The sequence below is a fragment of the Schistocerca piceifrons genome, chromosome 1 (assembly GCF_021461385.2).
Source record: "Schistocerca piceifrons isolate TAMUIC-IGC-003096 chromosome 1, iqSchPice1.1, whole genome shotgun sequence".
In the NCBI taxonomy this organism is placed as follows: Eukaryota; Metazoa; Arthropoda; class Insecta; order Orthoptera; family Acrididae; genus Schistocerca; species Schistocerca piceifrons.
Window position 1 is genome coordinate 869526020 of NC_060138.1, and position 23108 is coordinate 869549127.

Genomic DNA, 23108 nt, shown 5'->3' on the forward strand with positions numbered 1-23108 from the left:
AGAGTTTTCTTCATGAAGGCCTTGCAGTAGGCAGAAGCTAGCTCACACACAAAATATTTGGTACTGATACTTCATAGCTGAAGAAGAGATGACAGTCATTAATAGTCTGGAAGAGCTGGAAGACAGCTTTGAACAGCGTGGTACGAAAACACATGTTAAAAAGACGTAGAAAATAATTATGTACAGAGGAAAAAACAAAATGGATGTGCAATTGAAAGAGTAATGCTGAAGCAAAAAAATATTTCAAAGTATTTAGGTTGTTAAAAAGTGTAGTATGAGATGCAAGAAGTCTCGGCCTGTGGAAAGGCAATGACTAGCGCTTAAAAGCCTTTTAACATTGTGCCTGGAGGAAACCTCAGATAGGAAGACAAAACAAAGAATGTGAAGTTACGTAAAAGGTGAAAGAGAAATGAGTGTTAATCAAAATAATCAACAATAACAAAATAGACTGACTTACCTACTCAATGAGAACAGACTGTACAATAAGAAAGAGTACTTTATAAGAAATTGTGATCCGTCAAAAGTTCAAAAGACAGAGACTGCATCAAAACATATTCCTCACTCTGCTAAACAACAAGGAAAGAGGGAGATCAGGAAAAAAATGGAAGAGGGTGAGCTCTCAGTGAAAGACCCCTGTAGTGTAGGCACATGGGGATGCTGATGATGCTAATAATATTGAGATCAATATCTGGCAACAGAGAGACAATAATATTTCGCGGCACGTCGAAACATTGAAATCCTCTCGGGCTCCTTGCTGCGTCACTTCTGATACGCAAATGAGTGTTTTCGTGGTAATAAAACCGAAAAGATTTTTGTGCTCAACACGTTGATATTCAACCCTGACACGAAAACTTCGGACGCATGCGTACAAGAATTATTTCCAGCAATACTTCAATTCAGTGGAAGTGTAATGAGGTCTTGATCGAATAGGCTTGAAATCAGGTATAATACTTCACTTACCCTTCTTAAGGAACTTCACGCCCATAACTGACTCTCGTAAAAAGTATGTGTCCAACAAACTGCGGCAGAATGTCTGTGGAACTCGTGTCGGCAGTTCTTATAAAGGAACCGCACGTATCTCGCGTAGGTCGGTTAAAGGTCTTTCGCGCGGTCACGGTCAAAATGATAACCCGTGTTTGGCCTGACACGGCTGAAATGTGGTTCCTTTCTTTAAATGCTGAGTCACGTAGAAGGATGGACACAAGAAAGACGGATCGCAGCAGGTCGCACCATCTGGCCGTAGATCGCACGTGAGTGGGGAAATCTCAGATCGATCGCTGATTGCTTATAATTTCCAACCATTCTGATGAATCGCATGCGACGAATCGGCTATGTATTGCACCACGGCTGTCTAGCTGCGACTCGTTTGTCTAGGTATTACGCGTGGTTGTGTAACTTTTCGTCGTTTCGCTATGGCCAAGTGAAGTAAGGATTTCAAGTTAGGATGCGCAGCTATTCAGGGAGCACAAACCAGTTTGAAGAGTGAAGTTGAAGGCCAAGGTGAAGCTGCCACTAAGAAGGAATATGTATCTGAAACACCGATGCTCGCATTTCGGAGGTTATGCTGTAGAAATTCATGGAAAGTCATAGCGTCTGCACTACAAATGGTGATTGTGAATTGTCTATTGAACACCTAGGGGCATTATTAATGTTTTTTTTATTAAAGAAAGGTAATATTAAGTAGACATTTTAATCTAAATGTTTAGGTGGTAGCTATGCTACAGACATACTTAGTCGTATGTCATTTCATATGATATTCCTTACACAATTAACATCGAAAATACTGAAACATGACGTCCTAGCCACACTTCCGAGATTTTCATTCATAACTGAAGCCATATGTTATGGAGAAACAGATATTTAATCTCAGGAAAAACACGCAGTCAGGCGAATTTTTTCAGGTTCTCCACTATTTATGACAACAAAAGGCGCCTAACAAGATATAAGTTGCACCCGACGACGTTTCTGTACTGGTGAAATGTGGACTATACGCGTGTGGAGCAATATCACTGGATATATGTGAAACAAGCCTCATTTGCTGTACAGTTATCAAATTAGTTTTCGCAACATCTTTGCTGCACCGTATCTTCTGAGGCACATTGAAACAACTACCAAAAAAATAGCAGAATTAGATATATTTTAACGTTCTTCAAAGCTACTGCATTCAGTAAGAAGGAAACATTAATAGTAAGAATAATATCTTCAGTTCATTTACGGAAGAACATTTATTTACTGGGGTATTATTCGCATCAAATAACTGGAATATAACGTTAATGGTTTTGCATGTGTGCAAATTAGCTGCAAGTGTCACACCAGTTTGGCACCAATGCAGATAGATATATAATTACCGTTCATAATGTACAACGTACTAAAGTGCAATGGAGCTGCCAGTAAGTTCAAATCTTGTAATTTCGAAGAAGGTGGAAGAAACAATCTCGTACTTCAACGAAGTGGGAGTAAAGTCATACGTGTGATCTAGCGAGAACGGCCCACACACACGTTGGGGGGGTACACCCAAAATATCATCAAAACAGTACATGGCAAATAATGTCTAAAGCTAAATATTAATGACCTATAGAGCAGAGAACTGCCGTGGACATGAGTATCTCGTTGCAATAGCCAGTGCCTCCGCCCACTTAACACTTCGCGATCGTAGCCCCTGTGTAAACTATGATCGGTGCACACAATCTCTGCCGGCCAGCAAGCTCATTACTTGATCACTGCTGCTCCAATGTGGGATAATATAACCAGCTGTGCAGCAAGTGAAGGTTTGTTGGTAAAAAGGACGGATTCGGACACATAGGCTGAGTTACTGCGCAGCAAAATTAGAAGCTTTGTTTCGACAACGAAAGCAACAAAACGTTTAGAATTAACTGCGTTCTTTCTTGGCAGCGCACCATATTGCAGAGCATCTTCCTATGCTGAAAAGATTATTCATCATGTCAGGAGCATGACGAAGTGTGGAAGTGGCTATATTCCTTGATGAATCAGAGTTATCACCAAAAGCAGAGAACGTCATTTGTAATACAATATTTATAGTTTCCTTTGCAACGAAAGTACCCTGACTAAATTTCACGATTCTTTTAAAACTCTGTGATGTTATCAGACTATCTGTATTGACATATTCACTTTTTTTGTCGGTATGTGGATGATTAGACCTTCGGTTTACTGCAGCCCACCACTAATTCCACTTCTGTGCCGTCGTCTTCATCTCTGAGTAGCCCTTGAATCCAGCTCTGTTTCTTGGATATATTCACATCATTGTCTTCCCCTACAGTCTTTACCTTCTGTGTCTGCCTATCTTTTGACGCCTTAACATATGCTTTGTCATCTGTTCCTTCTTCTTGTCAGTGTACGAACATGTTCCCCTCCTCGTCGATTCTGTAAAGAACTTCCTCATTTCTTATCTTATCAATAAAATTAATTTTCTTCACTCTTACGTCGTACTTAAATGCTTCGATTCTCTTTTTTTTTCGTTTTTCCCACAGTCCATGATTCAGTTCTGTACAATGCTGTGCTCCAAACGCAATTCCTCAGAAATTTCACCCTCAAAATAAGGGCAATGTTTTCTAGTTAGTAGACTTCTTCTAGCCAGGAAACTTTTGTTTCATGTGCTAGTCTGATTCTTATCGGCTACTTGATTCGTACATTATTTGCTATTTTCCTACCAATGTGGAAAAATTTCTCCACTTCGTCTCCTCTGTGATCGCCAATTTCGATGTTATTTTATCTCTACTCTCATTTCTAGTATTTAGTCCTCATTATTTTCGTTTTTCTCCGGTTTACTTTCAATCAAGATTCTGTTCTCATTAGACCGTTCATTTCATTCTACATGTCCTGCATTTTTCTCCAACTTTCACTGAGCTTAGCAATGTCATTAGAGAATCTCATTTCAGTCTTAATCATAGTCCCTCCTGTAAAAACTTTCTTGCCTTCCCACATTGCTTCTTCAACGTATAGCCTGAACAGTACCGACGAAAGACTACATCCCTGTCTTACACCCTTTATAATGCGAGAACTTTGTTCTTGGTCTTCAGGTAATATTCTAGCCTTTAGTTTTTTGCGTATCGTTCATATTATCCATCTTTCCCTACATCTTACACCTATTTCACTGAGAATTTCAAAAGTATTGCAACATTTCACATTGCCGAACATCTAAAAACATGTTTCGTTTTTTTCTTATGTCTTGTTTCCATTATCAAGCGCCGGCCGGGGTGGCCGAGCGGTTCTAGGCGCTACAGTCTGGAACCGCGCGACCGTTACGGTCGCAGGTTCGAATCCTGCCTCGGGCATGGATGTGTGTGATGTCCTTAGGTTAGTTAGGTTTAAATAGTTCTAAGTTCTAGGGGACTGATGACGTCAGAAGTTAAGTCCCATAGCGCTCAGAGCCAGCCATTATCAAGCGTCACGTCAGAACGTATTTGACCTTTACCTTTCCTGAACCCAAACTGATACCCACCCATACATCATCAGTTTTCTTTTCCATTCTTCTGTACATTATTCTTGTCAGCAACGACGATGCATGAGTTGTTAAACTGATTATGCTGTGGTTTTCGTGCTTTTGTGTCTCTTCTATCTTGGGGAGTGTATGAATAATGTTCTTGCAAAACTCTGCAGCTACATCTCCAGCTCACAAATTCTGTACCTTATCTGGAATAGTCGTATGGTTGTCACGTCTCAGTGGCTTTGGAAATTTCGAAGAAATATATGGCTTTAGGACAGTAAAGAATCATTTTGGTACATACCTTCTGACTATGTCCTCTTGCTATTCGTTGATTCTAATTTATCTGTTCAATTAAAAAGTAAATGATCAATAAATTGAATTGGGAGGAAGAATCAAGGTCCAAGTAGAAACCTATATAAAACCATAAATAATCAGTAATGGAACTGAACTGTTTCTAATTTAATTTTTTTACCAGATTTGACTGAAGTATATAATTCCTTACGACAGTGGTGCTGTGAAACTCAAGGTATTGCCAACGACCGACATGTAGTTAATAAACAGAAAGTTGTAAACGACCCAGCAGAGACAGGCGCCAAACAGACTGAGATATAAAATATATTATTTATAGAAATGAAAAACAGAAGCAGTCTGTGAATCAGGTTTTATCAAAATGTTGCCAAATGTTTCTTAAGTGTGGAAAAAAAAAGACTTCATCAAAGATTTTAAAGTTTCACAGAAAAAGTTATTCCCTCGTCATATTTACCTCAGACACATTACCGTAATGGATAGTATTTTTGCACTTAATTTAGGACTATTGATACTTTAGTTGCATGTAGCTAAGTTGATGGTTTATCAGCTACCGTTATTTTGAAATAAAAAATTTAAATGAGATTTTTATGGGATTTATGGATTTTTCCGTACGAGGAGCCTAGGAATACTCCAACCCTCTTTCCCTATTGCGGCAAATTGAGCACGATTTAATTTTTGCGCTGTAATACTGAGCTAGAGGGTAGCGCAGGAAACCAAAAATCAGAGTCACACAATTGGAGAGCGATGCAGCAACAGTAGTAAGTGGTTTAGACTACACAGATAGAAGGAGAGAGAGAGTACACAAAGAGCCAGAACGGTCCTCTCTCGTGGCCGGAACCATCAGTGTAAAGTCGAGGTCATTCAATGAACAGCTCTTGAAGGAAGTGCAAGCTTGAAAGCTTGAGCTATTATGATATCAAAGTCTGCATCAGTACCAGTACATGAATGAGTTCGAACAGAGTAATAACGTCGGCCTATGGGAAGTTACACGTTTTTCTGACACATTCACCTCATACTTTGCGTCCTGCTTTAACGATAATGCGTATATGGAACCAATGGATAGGGGGAAAACGAACACAGCGACAATCAGGCAATGGGCCAAGCAGTGTGACTTGTGTGACTCCAGAACTGATTGGATGGCTTAGGTGCGCATGACCGTAACGGTCTGCACAGGCTGTAGCACAGTGTTGACTTGTCCCTAGAACACTGCTGCGGGAGCGAACTTGTCTGCTTTTACATTTAAACGACGTGTGCTACAGACGGAACTGATCGCATTGTGCCTTTCACATCTAGAAGCCACAAGCGGCTGCATGTAAAACGACCATGTGGTCGCCATCGTTAGTTATAGTGGTTTCCGAAGAGTCACGCTTCTACTTGCCTCACAATGTTTACATATACTTGTAGGACTACCTTGGAAATATATAGGACCCATTGGCAACAAGTAGACCTCACATCTTTGATGATGTCCACATTGAGACTAGTATCAGTTATCATGAGGCAGCTGAAGCAAAAGGGATTACGAATGTACAAAGGGCAATTAAAACAAGTCGCAGAATTTATATGTTCAGTATAATAAGAGACAGTAGTGTGAAACTTTTAGATCAGGACGTCTGGAAAACAAGTATGTTTTGTAATAAACGGCAAGGTTGAGTTAACACCGGGAGCCAGAGGGAGTGGGATTATCCCCGCCCCCTGCATCTACATCTACATGTATACTCCGTAAGCTAATGTATGGTGCCTGGCGGGTGGTACCTTGTACAACTACTAGGCATTTGCTTTCCTGTACCACTAGCAAATGGAGCAAGGGGAAAACGACGTCTACACACCCCCTTACGGGCACTAATTTCTCACAAAAATGTACATTGGTGGCAGTAGAATCGCCAAGCACTCAGCTGTAAATACCGATTCTCTTTTTTGTAAGTCGTGTTTCGCGAAAAGAAAGTCGCCTCCCCTCCAGGGAGTCCCATTTCAGTTCAAGAAGCATCTCTATAATATTCGTTTGGTGATGGAACCTACTGGTGACATATCTAGCAGCACATCTCTGAATTCCTTCCATGTCTTCCTTTAATCTGACCTTGAGAGGGCCCAAACGTTCCAGCCATATTCAAACATGGGTCACATTAGTGTTCTAAACGCGGTTTCCTTTATAGATGAGCTACACTTTCCTAAAACAATCCCCATAAAATGACGTGGACCATTCGCCTCACTTATTGCAATCCTAACGTGCTCGCTCCATTTCATATCGCTTTCCACCATTGTACATAGATATGTAACTGAGGTGACTGTGTCAGGCACGACACCACTAACAATGTATTCGAACATTATAGGATTGTTTTTCCCTTCTGGCGTACATTATCTCACATTTTTCTACATTTAGAGCAAGCTGCCATTCATCACAGCAAATAGAAATCCTACTTTAGTCATCCTGTATCCTTCGACCGTTTCTCAACTACGATTCTTTCCCGTTGTAAGGTTTTCATATGTTTTCTGCTGTTGTAAACAATCCATCTTTATTGTACTGGGACCAAGATGAAAGAGCGCACTGCATGAATAGTGAATAAGATCCTTAACTTTGCATTTAGTTTTTTCTGCAGTTGAGTTGCTAGTCAGTTAGTTGTACAGCGCTGGGGCATTCTTTTTGAGGCATAGTAGCGAGCAGTTGACTTTTTCAAAGAAAGAGTTCAGTTATTTGTGAGTCTGAAAGAAATGTCTGGAATACTTTATTATGGAGATGAAAACTCATTTATAATACTTTCTTTATCTTTATTCTCTTGGAGAAGATTTTAGGAATTTTAAAGGAATATTTGTAATTTTTGTAATGAGAGAATTTTGTAATTGTTAGAGTCTTCTGGTGTTGGACTGTCTTTTTCTCAGTAATAAGAGTTTGATTTCTCAAGAGCGATTTTCTTTAGAGTAAAACCTATCTCCATGGTTCATAGTAAAATTATGAAGAGTTTGTTAGCACTGCGGAAGGGGGTTCTCAGGACACTTTTGATATCAAATTGATATGCAGATTAATTAAATTCGTCAATTAATTACCCCCATCCCCCACCCAAACACCCCAACCGCCACCTCTGGATGATGCCGTATGTTTTTTTTTTTTTTTTCCCCCAGCCAGCATGTGGCTCCCTGCCCCCTTCCCTTCCTCACTCCTCTCGTCTCCCTCCCACACCTACCCTATTGGCGGGATTTTCGACTTTTGGTGGGAATTTCTTTGTCCTAGAGCTGTACTGACGTCCCACCCCACTCCACGACTTGGAATTGGCGGGAAATTAAAAATGTCGGGGCCCTTCCTGAGACTCGAACCCTGGTCCTTCTGGAGAGAAAGCCCAAGTGCACCATCCTAACACATGGACACTGTCCAGATGGAGGAGAGGAAGTTTAGGCTAGTGTATTTTATTTACTTTGGTTGGGAAACTGAAGTAAAGATGGGTCCTAATGACGTGATTAATCAGAAAAATGTTCAAATGTGTGTGAATTCCTAAGGGACCAAACTGCTTAGGTCATGGGTCCCTAGACTTACACACCACTTAAACTAACTTAAACTAATGTATGCTAAGAACAACAGACACATACATGCCCAACGCCTCCGGCGGGAGGGGCCGCGCAATCGCTGACATGGCGGCTCTAACCACGCGGTCACTCCGCGCGGAAATTAATCGTAAAGATCGATCTTAGTTACACAACTATATACATACATAAGCTGTGCCTAAAATCGAAGTACAGTTCAAAAACTGACGATGCCATACAACTGGTGTTATCCTGCTTCGAAAAAATTTCACGATAACGCTCGAAACTAGTGGCAGACGCACTGAATGTGTACCAGTAACCTACAAGATGGCGTGAATTGTGTTCAACTGACGAGATGCTGGTGTTGAACAGAAAGGAGTTGAGTAAGAGTGTTACCTGAGGACTGTGTCTATCGCTGTTTGACGTCAGAGTTCGCTACAGACGCCTTCCGCTGCATATCTCGGCAATGGCAAAAGAGCAAATGCATTGCATCTGTAGAATATGTGGTTGTGACTGACTGGGTGCATTCGAGTACAGTGCTATACTACACCGTCCAATTAATGTGCTGTTCTATCTTGTACATAAAAATAATACTCAGAAAGACTGTCTCCAACCTTCCAACGGGTATCTAGCACACAACATAGCGTAATCGGTATAGGATAGGATGATCATGTACCGTCATCGTGCATATATAAGAGTTTAAAAGGAGGTGTGACAGGTGCAGCATGCCTTCGTTTGTTGTTATTAGTGGTTGATCTAGACAGTATTGTTACGAAATATACGTAATATAACTTGCATCGAAGATGTTCTGCTCGTTAGCAGGACGAATTTAAATGTGCTTGCATGGCCTACAGAATCGTTGAGCGAAGAGTATAACTTGCAGGGCTGTGGCACGTCTAAAATAACTTACAAGTGGTTGAAATCGAGACTTCGCAATTGGTAATACGCATGCATAGTCTGTCTGCGGCGGACTGTTGCGGTTCGAAGGCATAACTTTCGAACTGTTAATCTACAAATTACGCTGTCAGGGATGCGCACTCTGCAGATATGAAAAGGGAAACTGTCACGTTCTAGGATGCTAAGTGCTGTCGACACACTGTCAACTAAGGAATAATCTATTACTAGGGGGAAAAAAAAAACAAAAAAAGAACCAAAAAAACAAAAAAACGAGATCTACAGTTTGTAGATGTCCTGACGGTGTTCTGGGGACATATCAGAGTTGGAAGTCATAAACAAAAGTAGCGAAGCTCATCTGGTAAGCAATAAGAAAGCAATAAGAGCATACACTTACGGGCAAAAATATCAGAGCAGCAGCAGAAATCAACTGTGTACACACGTCAGCTCTCTGTTGCAGTTCCCTACACGGTAAAGTGGAAGTCAAATGAAGGTGTAGAACGGTGCCAGACTCTTGAGTTTCCATCAAGTGCATCGCTACGTGAGTCTGCAGACAAGTTCTCTGACGCGTCGTAGCAATACACAGATTTGTTTCCAGACTATGAGTTTCCAGCCTGCAGCACTCGTTGAGCCTCATCGAAGTACGAGGCGAGTGTTAGTATACTTTTCATGAGTTTTCCTAGCCAAAATGCATGCATGTAGATCATCGGAATGAGGGGAATTCTTAGGACTTTTCAGTAGAGTGGTGTATAGGACAAGCAAATATCTTCGTCTAAAACCATACAATGCATGGGTATGTCAGCAATATGATCATATACTCACGGAAACCTATTGAAAAAATTACACAAAATCGGTAAAAATTGAGGAAAACATGGTATAATTGCGACAAATTGATGGCAAATATGTAAAATTGTGGGTACTACGACGAAATATGTAAAATTGCGAAGAACTTGTAAAATTACTTAAATTGGCTGAGACTACATAAAATTACAAAAAAAGTAACTTGAAATGCAGCGAATTGAGGTGGGTTGTGGGTACCCAGAAACTCAAGTCCCACGAAAGGTTAAAAATTATGCCCTGTCTGCATTCAGGTTTAACCTACCCTCCCCCTCCCCCGCCCACCACTCGCTCTCCTCCTGTAAACTACTTAGGTTTTCGTAATACATTCTTCAACAAAGACGATGTAAGTATTACATAGAGGCGTTGTATTAAAGCCCGCGAGACGTATGTGTCCAAATCCAGATTTGTGTTCTCACACATGCAGTCGAATATAGATAATAGCGAATTACCCTTAGTTTTCGCAAGCATAGTTATTTCCTAAGTATTATGGAGAATAATCAATACGTTTATCAGACTTAAGTCATTCCCTAAAGTGTTCTGTTTGGAGAGTGTACCGATGCCACGTATATCACTTTTAACAGTGTGAGGAGGCTGTACTTGAGAGACGTGGTGTTAGGACGAAATTGCTTTATTATCCTTCACATGAGCAAAAATACTTCTTCGTGCAAGAGGAATGCTACCAGAACAGTGGCGATGGTACTGTAACCAGCAATAAGACAGTCAAATCTCCTTTGGGTACTGATCGTGGGACTTACTCCCTTGTAAGAAGTTGCCGCTTTTCGTGTGCATTTTCGTGCAGCAGGGCACGGGTGGTAACTCAATGTACCAACTGTCGAAAATATTCATGTCGTTTTTTCTTCGCTGTATTTTCTAGTGAGGCATACCCACATTCATCAAAACCACTATTATGACTAAGAATTGGCATGACCTATGTGGGAAGTGTGATTGACGGTACATACGTTTCCGACTTAAGAATACATGCAAAATCCAATTATTTCCTAAGTGACAGAACAGCAGTCTCCTGACTTCGTTGTAGTTGGTTTATAAGCAGCTCTAGCAGCAGATACACAGTGACGGTGCCTTCCTAGGACACAAGGATAGTGTAGAAGGAAGTAGTTTTATTATATTAAAGTTTGTCACCGTAGTGATTGGAGTAGGACGTGCTAGGTGGTTGTATGTCTGAAGTTGGATAAATATATCCTGCATTAGAGTATTAAGAGCATTGAGTTCCAGACACTAGTAGTTTGGAATCCATATGGCTTTAACAATATAGCGTTATTAGATGCAGAACCGTGTAGCCATAGGAGTTTATGCTCTACGATCATTTCTCTCTCGCTGGTACGTTTCTGGTACTGACTCCAGACAGTGGAATAATACTTCACCGCGAAGGGTAGCTGCGAGGTCTGGGGCGCCTTCTCACGGTCCATTCAGTTCCCCCCCGTCGAAGGTTCGAGTCCTTCCTCGGGCATGGGTGTGTGTGTTGTCCTTAGGGTAAGTTAGTTTAAGTTAGACTAAGTAGTGCGTATGCTTAGGGACCGATGAACTCAGCAGTCTGGTCCCATAAGACCTTACCACAACTTTCAACAATACTTCAGAATTTATAGCACAGTTGATTTAAGTGAAATGTTTCAAACTCCATCTGTCTGGAGCTCCATCATGTATAAACCACACATTTCTTCTTAACCATCTGTATGTCACCGCAACACTCTCATGTCTACAATACACTCTCGACATGCATCCATCTGGAGAGATCTTGTGCACTTGGATTGGTGCTGTGGATAAAGCTGGTGTGAAACAGTCTTCACTGAACAGCAGCTACAGACACAGCTCGCTCTGTTCCTTCACGAGACATGGAATGTAATGGGTATAGGCCCCCCCCCCCCCCCCCCAATGAACCATGGACCTTCCCGTTGGTGGGTGGGGAGACTTGCGTGCCTCAGCGATACAGATAGCTAGCTGTACCATACATAGGTGCTACCACAACGGAGGGGTCTGTTGAGAGGCCAGACAAACGTGGGGTTCCTCAAGAGGGGCAGCAGCCTTTTCGATAGTTGCTGGGGCATAAGTCTGGATGATTGACTCATCTGGCATTCTAATACCAACCAATACGGCCTTGGTGTGCTGGTACTGCAAACAGCTGAAAGCAAGGGGAAACTTCAGCTGTAATTTTTCCCGAGGGCATGCAGCTTTACTGTATGGTTAAATGATGATGGCGTCCACTTGGGTAAAATATTCCGGAGGTAAAATAGTCCCCTATTCGCATTTCTGGGCGGGGACTACTCAGGAGGATGTTGTTATAAGGAGAAAGAAAACTGGCGTTCTATGGGCCAGAGCGTGGAATGTCAGATCCCTTAAAGGGCAGGTAAGTTAGAAAATTTAAAAAGGGAAACGAAATGGATAGGTTAAAGTTAGATATAGTGGGAATTAGTGTAATTCGGTGGCAGGAGGAACAAGACTTCTGGTCAGGTGACTACAGGGTTATAAATACAAAATCAAATAAGGGTAATGCAGGAGTAGGTTTAATAGTTAATTAAAAAAGTAGGAATGCGGGTAAGCTACTACAAACAGCCTAGTGAACGCATTATTGAGGCCAAGATAGATACGAAGCCGACGCCTACCACAGTAGTACCAGTTTATATGCCAACTAGCTCCGCAGATGACGAAGAGATTAAAGAAATGTATGATGAGATAAAAGAAATTATTCAGATAAGGAAGGGAGACGAAAATTTAATAGTAATGGGTGACTGGAATTCGATAGTAGGAAAAGGAAGAGAAGGAAACGTAGTAGGTGAATATGGAATGGAGGTAAGGAATGAAAGAGGAATCCGCCTGGTAGAATTTTGCACAGAGCATAATTTAATCATAGCTAACACTTGGTTCAAGAATCATGAAAGAAGGTTGTATACATGTAAGAAGCCTGGAGATACTGGAAGGTTTCAGACAAATTATATAATGGTAAGACAGAGATTTAGGTATCAGGTTTTAAATTGTGAGACATTTCCAGGGACGGATGTGGACTCTGACCACAATCTATTGGTTATGAACTGTAGATTAAAACTGAAGAAAGTGCAACAAGGTGGGAATTTAAGAAGACGAGACGTGGATAAATTAACAGAACCAGAGGTTGTACAGAATTTCAGGCAGAGCATTAGGGAATGATTGAGAAGAATGGGGGAAAGAAATACAGTAGAAGAAGAATGGGTAGCTTTGAGATATGAAATAGTGAAGGGAGCTGAGGATCAAGTAGGTAAAAAGACGAGGGCTAATAGAAATCCTTGGGTAACAGAAGAGATATTCGAATTTAACTGACGAAAGGAGAAAATACAAAAATGCAGTAAATGAAGCAGCAAAAAGGAATACAAATGTCTCAAAAATGAGATCGACAGGAAGTGCAAAATGGCTAAGCAGGGATGGCTAGATGACAAGTGTAAGGATGTAGACGCGTATATCACTAGGGATAAGCTAGATACCGCCTACAGGAAAATTAAAGAGACCGTTGGAGAAAAGAGAACCACTTGCATGAATATTAAGAGCTCCGATGGAAACACAGTTCTAAGCAAAGAAGGGAAAGCAGGAAGGTGGAAGAAGTATATATAGAGTTTCTATACAAGGACGATGTTCTTGAGGACAATATTATGGAAATGGAAGAGGATGTAGATGAAAATGAGATAGTAGATGTGATACTGCGTAAAGAGTTTGACAGAGCACTGAAAGCCCTGAGTCGAAACAAGGCCCCGGGAGTAGACAACATGCCATTATAACTACTGATAGCCTTGGGAGAGCCAGTCCTGACAAAACTCTACCATATGGTGAGCAAGATGTGGCAGACAGGCGAAATACCCTCAGACTTCAAGAAGAATATAATAATTCAAATCCCAAAGAGAGCAGGTGTTGACAGATGTGAAAATTAGCGAACTATCAGTTTAATAAGTCACGGCTGCAAAATACTAACGCGAATTCTTTACAGACGAATGGAAAAACTAGTAGAAGCCGACCTAGGGGAAGATCAGTTTAGATTCCGTAGAAATATTGGAACCCGTGAGGCAATACTGACCCTACGACTTATCTTAGAAGCTAGATTAAGGAAAGGCAAACCTACGTTTCTAGCATTTGTAGACTTAGAGAAAGCTTTTGACAATGTTGACTGGAATATTCTCTTTCAAATTCTGAAGGGGGCAGGGGTAAAATATAGGGAGCGAAAGGCTATTTACAATTTGTATGGAAACCAAATGGCAGTTATAAGAGTCGAGGGGCATGAAAGGGAAGCAGTGGTTGGGAAGGGAGTGAGACAGTGTTGTAGCCTCTCCCCGAAGTTATTCAATCTGTATATTGAGCAAGCAGTGAAGGAAACAAATGAATAATTCGGAGTAGGTATTAAAATCCATGGAGAAGAAATAAAAACTTTGAGGTTCGCCGATGACATTGTAATTCTGTGAGAGACAGTAAAGGACTTGGAAGAGCAGTTGAACGGAATGGATAGTGTCTTGAATGGAGAATATAAGATGAACATCAACAAAAGCAAAACGAGGATAATGGAATGTAGTCGAATTAAGTCGGGTGATGCTGAGGGTATTAGATTAGGAAATGAGACACTTAAAGTAGTAAAGGAGTTTTGCTATTTGGGGAGCAAAATAACTGATGATGGTCAAAGTACAGAGGATATGAAATGTAGACTGGCAATGGGAAGGAAAGCGTTTCTGAAGAAGAGAAATTTGTTAACATCGAGTATAGATTTAAGTGTCAGGAAGTCGTTTCTGAAAGTATTTGTATGGAGTGTAGCCATGTATGGAAGTGAAACATGGACGATAAATAGTTTAGACAAGAAGAGAATAGAAGCTTACGAAATGTGGTGCCACAGAAGAATGCTGAAGATTGGATGGGTAGATCACATAACTAATGAGGAGGTGTTGAATAGGTTTGTGGCACAACTTGAGTAGGAGATGGGATCGGTTGGTAGGGCATGTTCTGAGGCATCAAGGGGTCACCAATTTAGTATTGGAGGGCAACGTGGAGGGTAAAAATCGTAGAGGGAGACCAAGAGATGAATACACCATGCAGATTCAGAAGGATGTAGGTTGCAGTAGGTACTGGGAGATGAAGAAGCTTGCACAGGATAGAGTAGCATGGAGAGTTGCATCAAACCAGTCTCAGGACTGAAGACCGCAACAACGTAAGCACTCTAGTCACAAAAACAGCATGCTGAGCAAGAGAGAGACCACATTTATTTCAGGGCAGATCCCACCTTACATTCTCGAACAAACTGTGTATATTCAGTATTGTCAGGTGTTGTCGTTGTTTTCTTCCGAGTAGAGCCGCACTTTATTTGTGTGTTTTCCAAGTCTAACATTGCACTTCATATCACGTAGCGTTCGTAATGTACATCGGTACTGCGTTTTAATTATATAGTTTTCATTGAGCACATAATTAGTTTCCTTTGACATTTAATTAGATCCATTTTCTTTATTTCAAATTTTGCATTTCATTATGTTTCAATTTTGTGTGATGAGACTGTTCACATGCGCATCACGGGGCCAACCAACAGTCAGTTTTTATCAGAAATTGAATAAGATATCTAAAGTACACGTTACATGAGGTGAAATTTTTTGAAATCAGTATATGTTCAGTTTTCTCACACACAGGAAATTTTTGATAGAAAGCTTACACATGTCGATCGTCTTCGCCTAGGATAGACCTTTGGTCAACGACAAGGTTGTAGTACAGATATTTCGCACAGTTTCTTTGTTTTACAAATATTGAATTCGTTTCTTTTGTATTTCTAGAAACGCTCAATCTTATGTTTTTTGTGACTAGTGTTTGAAAATAATTTATTTCGTGAGGGATAGAAATTTGACGCAGTTGATTTTTCTTACGACGTGTATAACTTGTTACTATGGCTTCTTATGCACAAACCTCACCTGTGTCGCCTACTGTCGGCACTTCTGTTGAATTTCATTGTGAGAATGCAATTAGTTAAAGAAAGTGTGAATGAGTATAATAGGTTAGTGCAAGAGACATAAGCTAAAATAAGTAAGTCACTGCGTGAGGATAATAAATCACAGAAAGAATTTACTAGGTCAGTGAGAGACACGAGCAGGGCACGGAAAGAAAATACTACGTCATAGGTAGAATATACTAAGAATCAAAAAGAAATGATGACGTCACAGAGGTAGGATTCCGGACAAAATTGAAGAATTTACTATCAATGCGACGTATTTGTCAAACAATACAGAGAGAAAAAATCTGACAACACTTCACTGGTTCACTTTTCGAAAACAGTAGAATGAGAAGTTTCGAACAATGTAACGTTGATCAGAAGCGAATCAAACGAGGTCAGAAACACAAAGTAAATACTAGCACAAAATTTGCCGACACGAGTTAAAATAGTGAAACAAATCCGCTCAATGGCAAAGTGAAATAGCTATACTAGGAAAACAGTGTAATATCCTATACCATTACAGTTCACGGAGGACAACAAATACATCTTACATGTATATCCCAGCCTGTGAAGAACACGAACGAACATAAGCAGAACCCCAAATAACATTCTTCTGGTTTGTTCTTGCCGTACAAACAAACGTAAAGCTTTGAAACAGCATGAAGACGATTACGTAAGACTAATGGATCAACAGCTTACACACGGTGGACGAAAATACAAGTGCGATTATTTTGCTAATTCTTGTTTACATTTTGGCACTTTCAGCATTTGTATGTATTCATGGCATTTAAGTGACTTTTCGCTAGAACAAAGTTTCACTCGCAGTTCAGGTAATGAACAGTATTGGAGGCATCCAGAGAAGTTTCGTGGATGCATAAAGACTGCAGTAACGATTACAAACATTTTCATACAGTCAACTTAGGCGATTATTTTTTTGTACAAAAATACACTTACACACAAAAGGCAGTGTAGAGTCCATGCGTTATTACACTGAACATTTGAGCACAAGAATTACGAAAAAAGCAACAATGTGAGTTCTATGCATTACCTACGTTTAAAAGTAGATAGGAGATCCATCATACTTTTTCAGTACATGACTGGCTAACGATGCCTGCCCTTGCTGGGTGTTAACCGTCTTTCAGTTTCTTAATACGCTCGTCTTCTCCTACTATAGGAATTTTCCTCCACTGTAGGAATTTTCCTCCACTATCCTAATGTAACAGAGTCGAAAATAATTTTAGTGACTTGTGAGGTACGACTAAGAGTGTGTCACATTGGCTACAGAGTACAGTCGGAGATTGACAAATTGGAAACTTCGATTAGGTGCATTTCGTGACAGTAACAACATTTCAATCAGTTAGAAAAATGTTAAAATGAAAAAACAAGCGGCATTTCATTTAATTTCGACACGTACTACAGAACAGCGACTTGCAATTCTGGTAATAAAAAATGCTTCAGATCACTCAGAATAAACCGCTGCTACAAAGCTGAACTTTGTTTACAGAAATATGTGGGACATCTTACTAATTGTCCCAGGCACTACGTTAAACTGTCGGCCACGAAAAATAGAAATAGAAATTACACTCTCAGTAAACATTTTCTAATATGAAATGAAACGCATATTGGCGGTACAACCATACAGCTTTGAAGAGCATCATTGTTGTATAGCGAACTAGCAGTTAGAAGTTATAAATTGAAATATGTAGTACCAGTTCCGATAATATACTATACACACATCAAAAAAATGTTTTGCATCATCCCAGTTCCCAGAACTCCTGAAGACAGAACGTTGACGGTGGATATTGTATCACAGACACAGTCCCTTTGACTGTTTACATATGTCACTGGATGAGCAGCACCTATTAGACGGAGGAGGTCCGGCCGATCAGTCCCAGTCATTCCACCAGGAAGGAGGTACACGGCTCGCGTTGTCTGTAGTTCAACCATGCCTAGACGGTCAATACCGCGGTTCGATCGCGTCCGCATTGTTTCTTTGTGCCAGGAAGGGCTCTCAGCAAGGGAAGTGTCCAGGCGTCTCGGAGTGAACCAAAGTGATGTTGTTCGTGCATGGAGGAGATACAGAGAGACAGGAACTGTCGACGACTTGCCTCACTCAGGCCGCCCAATGGCTACTACTGCAGTGGATGACCGCTGCCTGCGGATTTTTGGTTCGGAGGAACTCTGACAGCAACGCCACCACATAGAATAACGCTTTTCTTGCAGCCACAGGACGACGTGTTACGACTCAAACTGTGCGCAATAGACTGCATGATGAGCAACTTCATTCCCGACTTCCATGGCGAGGTCCAGCTTTGCAACCACGACTCCATGCAGCGCGATAGAGACGGGCGCAACAACATGCCGAATGGACAGCTCAGGATTGGCATCACGTTCTCTTCGCCAGTAAGTGTCACATATGCCTTCACCAGACAATTGTTGGAGAAGTGTTTGGAGGCAACTCGGTCAGGCTGAACACCTTAGACACACTGTCCAACGAGTGCAGCTAGGTGGAGGTTCCCTGCTGTTTTGGGGTGGCCTTATGCTGAGCTGACGTACGCCGCTGGTGGTCATGGAAGGCGCCGTAATGGCTGTACGATACGTGAATGCCATCCTCCGACAGATAGTGCAACCAGTGGACGACAATTCACGTCCCCATCGTGCACGTCTTGTGAATGACTTCCTTCAGGATAACGACATCGCTCGACTAGAGTGGCCAGCATGTTCTCCAGACATGAATCGTACCAAACATGCCTGGGATTGATTGAAAAAAGCTGTTTTTAGACGACGTGACCCACCAACCACTCTGAGGTATCTACGCCGAGTCGCCGTTGAGGAATGGGACAATCTGGGGCAAGAGTGCCTTGATGAACTTGTGGATAGTATGCCACGACGAATACAGGCCTGCATCAATGCAAGAGGACGTTTGTAAGTAGGCTGTTTAGGTTCTTATATTGGTAACGACACCGCCATGTAGTGCACTGTATGAAAATCACTGGATGTGCTGTGTGCAGTCTGTGGCTGGGTGGCATTGTTGGAATAGTCGCTATTGTTGTGTTGGGCAGTTGGCTGTTGACAGCGCGTAGCGTTGCGCAGTTGGAGGTGAGCCGCCAGCCGTGGTGGATGTGGGGAGAGAGATGGTGGAGTTTTGAGAGCGGATGATCTGGACGTGTGTCCATCAGAGACAGTAAATTTGTAAGACTGGATGTCATGAACTGATACATATATTATGACTTTTGAACTATTAAGGTAAATACATTGTTCGTTCTTTATCAAAATCTTTCATTTGCTAACTATGCCTATCAGTAGTTAGTGCCTTCAGTAGTTAGAATCTTTTATTTAGCTGGCAGTAGTGGCGCTCGCTGTACTGCAGTAGTTCGAGTAACGAAGATTTTTGTAAGTGATTGATGAAAGGTATAGATTATTGTTAGTCAGGGAGAATAGGTAAAGAGCGAAATGTCTGAGTACGTTCAGTTCTGCTCAGCTCTTTGAAAATCAAATAATGTAAGAGGTTTATCAGCACAGTAATTCATTAAATTTTTCAAGGGGGACGTTTCATATGTCGACACTTAGCCGAGGATACCTCACTGGAATCTTCTGATTTTTTCTTGTAGTTTGTGTAATTAGTGTAGCTATTTCTTATTGCTAGCGCGTAATTATAGAGAGAATTTCCTTCGTAGTTGTAGTTTTTCATTGTTGTACAGTAAAACTGTGGTGGCATACATGTAGATTTTCACCAAGTATTTCGCAGCTGCGCTTGCAATTAACTAGTTATTATTTTCAGTACTATGTTAATGTGTTTTCTTATTTTCCTCTTCAAATTGTGCTTTTCTGTGTTATCGTGTGAAATATTGCGACAATAATGGCGTGTGAAAAACGTAATACTAGGCTCCAAAGTAAACTGAGAAATGACAGTGAAGACGAAAGCAGTGTGTTAGCGCCACCGAGTAATGAATTAACTAATGTTCAATGTAGTAATTTGGTAATTGTGCATAGGGAAATGGAGCGGGCTGCAAATAATGGTGTAGACAGTGAAACCATTAGTGAACAGGGAAGCATTATCGATCAATCGGTCGGCTACAGCTCGCCTCAGGAATCCGAAATGACAGGACACAATCTCGCAAATACTGTGGATTCAGGTTTTGGGTCCTCACCGTTTTCTCAGACAAGTCAAGACACATTTTCTGCTTGTCAAAATGTGAATGTTGCCGGTGCAAATGCACTGCCGAAAAGCACTGAGGAACATGTTTCAAATAGCAGTGCATTGTTATTACAATTAATACAACAAATGGGACAAAAGCTTCAAAAGTTAGACACAATGGAACAAAATCAGAGATAAACACAGCAACAGCTTCAAAAGTTAGACACCACTCTTGAACAAACACGTGAAGGTTTAACTGCTGAGTGACTTAAAATCGAATCTAAATGTCAAAAAGTCTGTAATGACGTAAAAACACAAATTTGTGAACATTTTCAACCAATTTTTTGCGGCATGAAAATGCATTACAGAATCACGAAGCAGCCATAAAAGAACTGCAAACTATTGATCATGAAAATCACGACACCTTGCAACCTAAAATTGACACAGTTGCACCTACCGATTCCAGGAAAACTTAAAGGACACAGTAGATACGATTTCAACACAAATGGACACTGAAACTTGGTTCAGAGAAACACACTGAGGAAATAAGTTCACTACCGGAGAAATTAGCCGAACTTTCGGATCAGTTCACTAACTTGTATACAAAGGTGGATGATGATCTGGATGGCACAAGACCCGTAGCCTTCACTGACACAGAAGATTATGAACAAATTACAAAATTCAAACAAAATCAAAATCAAATCAATACACAGGACAAAAGAGAAATCTGGGAAGTGCAAGATCAGTTGGCACAAGTAATGCAAGAATTACATATTTCAGAGGACACTCGCGCTCCAACACGGGAAGAGGGACGTAGAAATACGGAAAAGCCACAAAATAATAACACAGGGCATTTCGGAAACTATGAAAGAAATTGGCAAGGTGCACCGAATTTTGAGATGGAACCGACGACACGCCGTAACAATGACCGATATGCGACTCGCCGACACGATGATTTTGACTAAAAGCTGTTCATTACTACACGTAAATTCAAAACATTTAAGAATTCTGGCAACGACATTCATCCACAAGCATGGCTCCATCAATTCTCTAATTGTTTTCCTCCCAACTGGTAATTTGAGCACAGGTTAGAATTTATGTGTGGTTACTTAGAGAATGAACCAGCTGTAAGAATTAGGTCGGTCATTCACGATTGTCACAGTGAAGGAGAATTTTATCATGCCTTCCTCTCAGCGTATTGGTCTCAAGCTACACAAGACTGAGCAAAACATGGCATCATAATGATGAAACATTTCGAACAGTCTGAATTTTCCAGTCTTGTGAAATATTTTGAAGACATGTTGCACAAGAATAAGTACATGTCAAACCCATACAGCCCCACAGAACTCATTCGCATTTGCTTCATCAAATTGCCTGAACATTTACGACATATTATATTGGGAGGACGTTCCAAAGATGACATTGAAGCTTTTCAGGGACTCTTACAAGAATTGGAAATTGACATCGACAATCGCGGGACGCGAAAACGGGAACACAACAATTACAGGTCATATTGGTCACAATTCTGTGATGAAAGAAATAATAACTGGACACAACAAGGCTATTCTCACAACGTAAATTGTGACCAAAACAGACACCACCCACATGACAACCGTCGGCAGAGTAGTAATAATTACAGGGAAAGCTCATCTCTCGGCGGTAATGACTATCACAGAGACAATCAGAGAAACAGACAATATGGGTACCAAAATAATTATTATCAAGGGAGTCAGAATAACTTCAGACGCAACGGTCCACCACGCAGTTACGACTCATGGAGATATTCTCCACCACGTGACCCACAAGAAAAATTACAGAAACTACCGTCAAAACGACAGACCTGCAATTCATCAGAACTGGCGGGATTCAAACAGGGCAGGGCCCTCTCGACAAGGTGAATTTGTAGAAGTTAGATCTGCAAATCCCAATAACGACGCGCGCCAACAAAGAGACAGACAATGACTCACACCACAGGTAGCCACGTGCGCCGGCTGGCTCAGAGGAAAATAACATAGACGCTAACCTTGAGAAAAATTTTAGCATTCCTTACTGACGCATGCAAAATGATAAATGCTTTGCAGTTGAAACTCTGCGCACGAGGAAGAGTAAAGGATTGGACCACATTTCACATGTAAAACCGTTTATTCAGAGATAATCTGTTTTTTAATTTAGTCTTTGCCATAAAATTTTTCACTTCACACTACTAGTACGCGTTGTCACACTTAGAAACTGTTATCATGCAACAATGTTTTGAAACTAACTGTCCAGTCTAGAACCTAGGGAACATATTTAGACAGTAGACAGTAATTACCACTGCATTGTGATAGTGAGCAGAGAACACAGTGTTACTGTGTGTACATTCTTGCTTGTTAGTTGCAAGATTATGTAACGACTATACGGCTTACATACTTAGAACATATACTGCTAATGAGTCTTTATGCAACATTTTGGTTTACTTGAAAAGACATTCTTTGTTTGAAGTACTTTCTGTGAGATTAAAGATGACTTAGTATTTGGTTTCTGTGACAGCTACACGATTATATCACGACACTACTAATATGTGACACAATTTCCATTGTTGCTTTTGCGGTGTATCTGTTTTTCTGAATTCTTCTGGAAATGTAAAACATGTTTTAGTAGTAACTTTTGTGGTATAGCTACAATGAGACAACCTTTTTCGTAGCACAGCAATACATTACAGTATAGTACTTTCTTGATCAAGGTACTGTATGTAATAACTATGGTATCTATATGTATAGCATTTCACTTTTGTTTATTACGAGGTAAGTACATTGACTTCTACAGAACTTTGCTTACGGACGACGATAATGACTATACTTAGCACATTTTTACCATTAAGTAGTGACAGAGATTATCTTACAACAAGACGCACAGTTTAGCGCTGCAGTACACATATTTGAGTGATTAATTTTGTACTTGAAACATTTATTTTTAAAGATTTTTGAATTACAATGATACAAAGGTTTTCTGTGATACATTTCATTTCATTGCTGTAATCTGTAGCATCTGAGGATATA

General features: G+C 40.7%; 1 protein-coding gene across 2 annotated transcripts in view; it reads right to left on the bottom strand.

The window, feature by feature from the left end:
- The window catches only part of LOC124716155 (pyrimidodiazepine synthase-like), a 134334-nt gene that overhangs the window by 50510 nt on the left and 60716 nt on the right, over positions 1-23108 (bottom strand). The window contains exon 1 of one of the 2 annotated variants that reach the window (XM_047243149.1): positions 961-1046. The exons of the other annotated variant lie outside the window; for it this stretch is intronic. Coding sequence (XP_047099105.1) covers positions 961-985 — 25 coding nt within the window. The 5' untranslated portion in view covers positions 986-1046. Of the gene's footprint in view, positions 1-960; positions 1047-23108 lie in introns of those variants that run through there. 2 annotated transcript variants of the gene reach the window in all.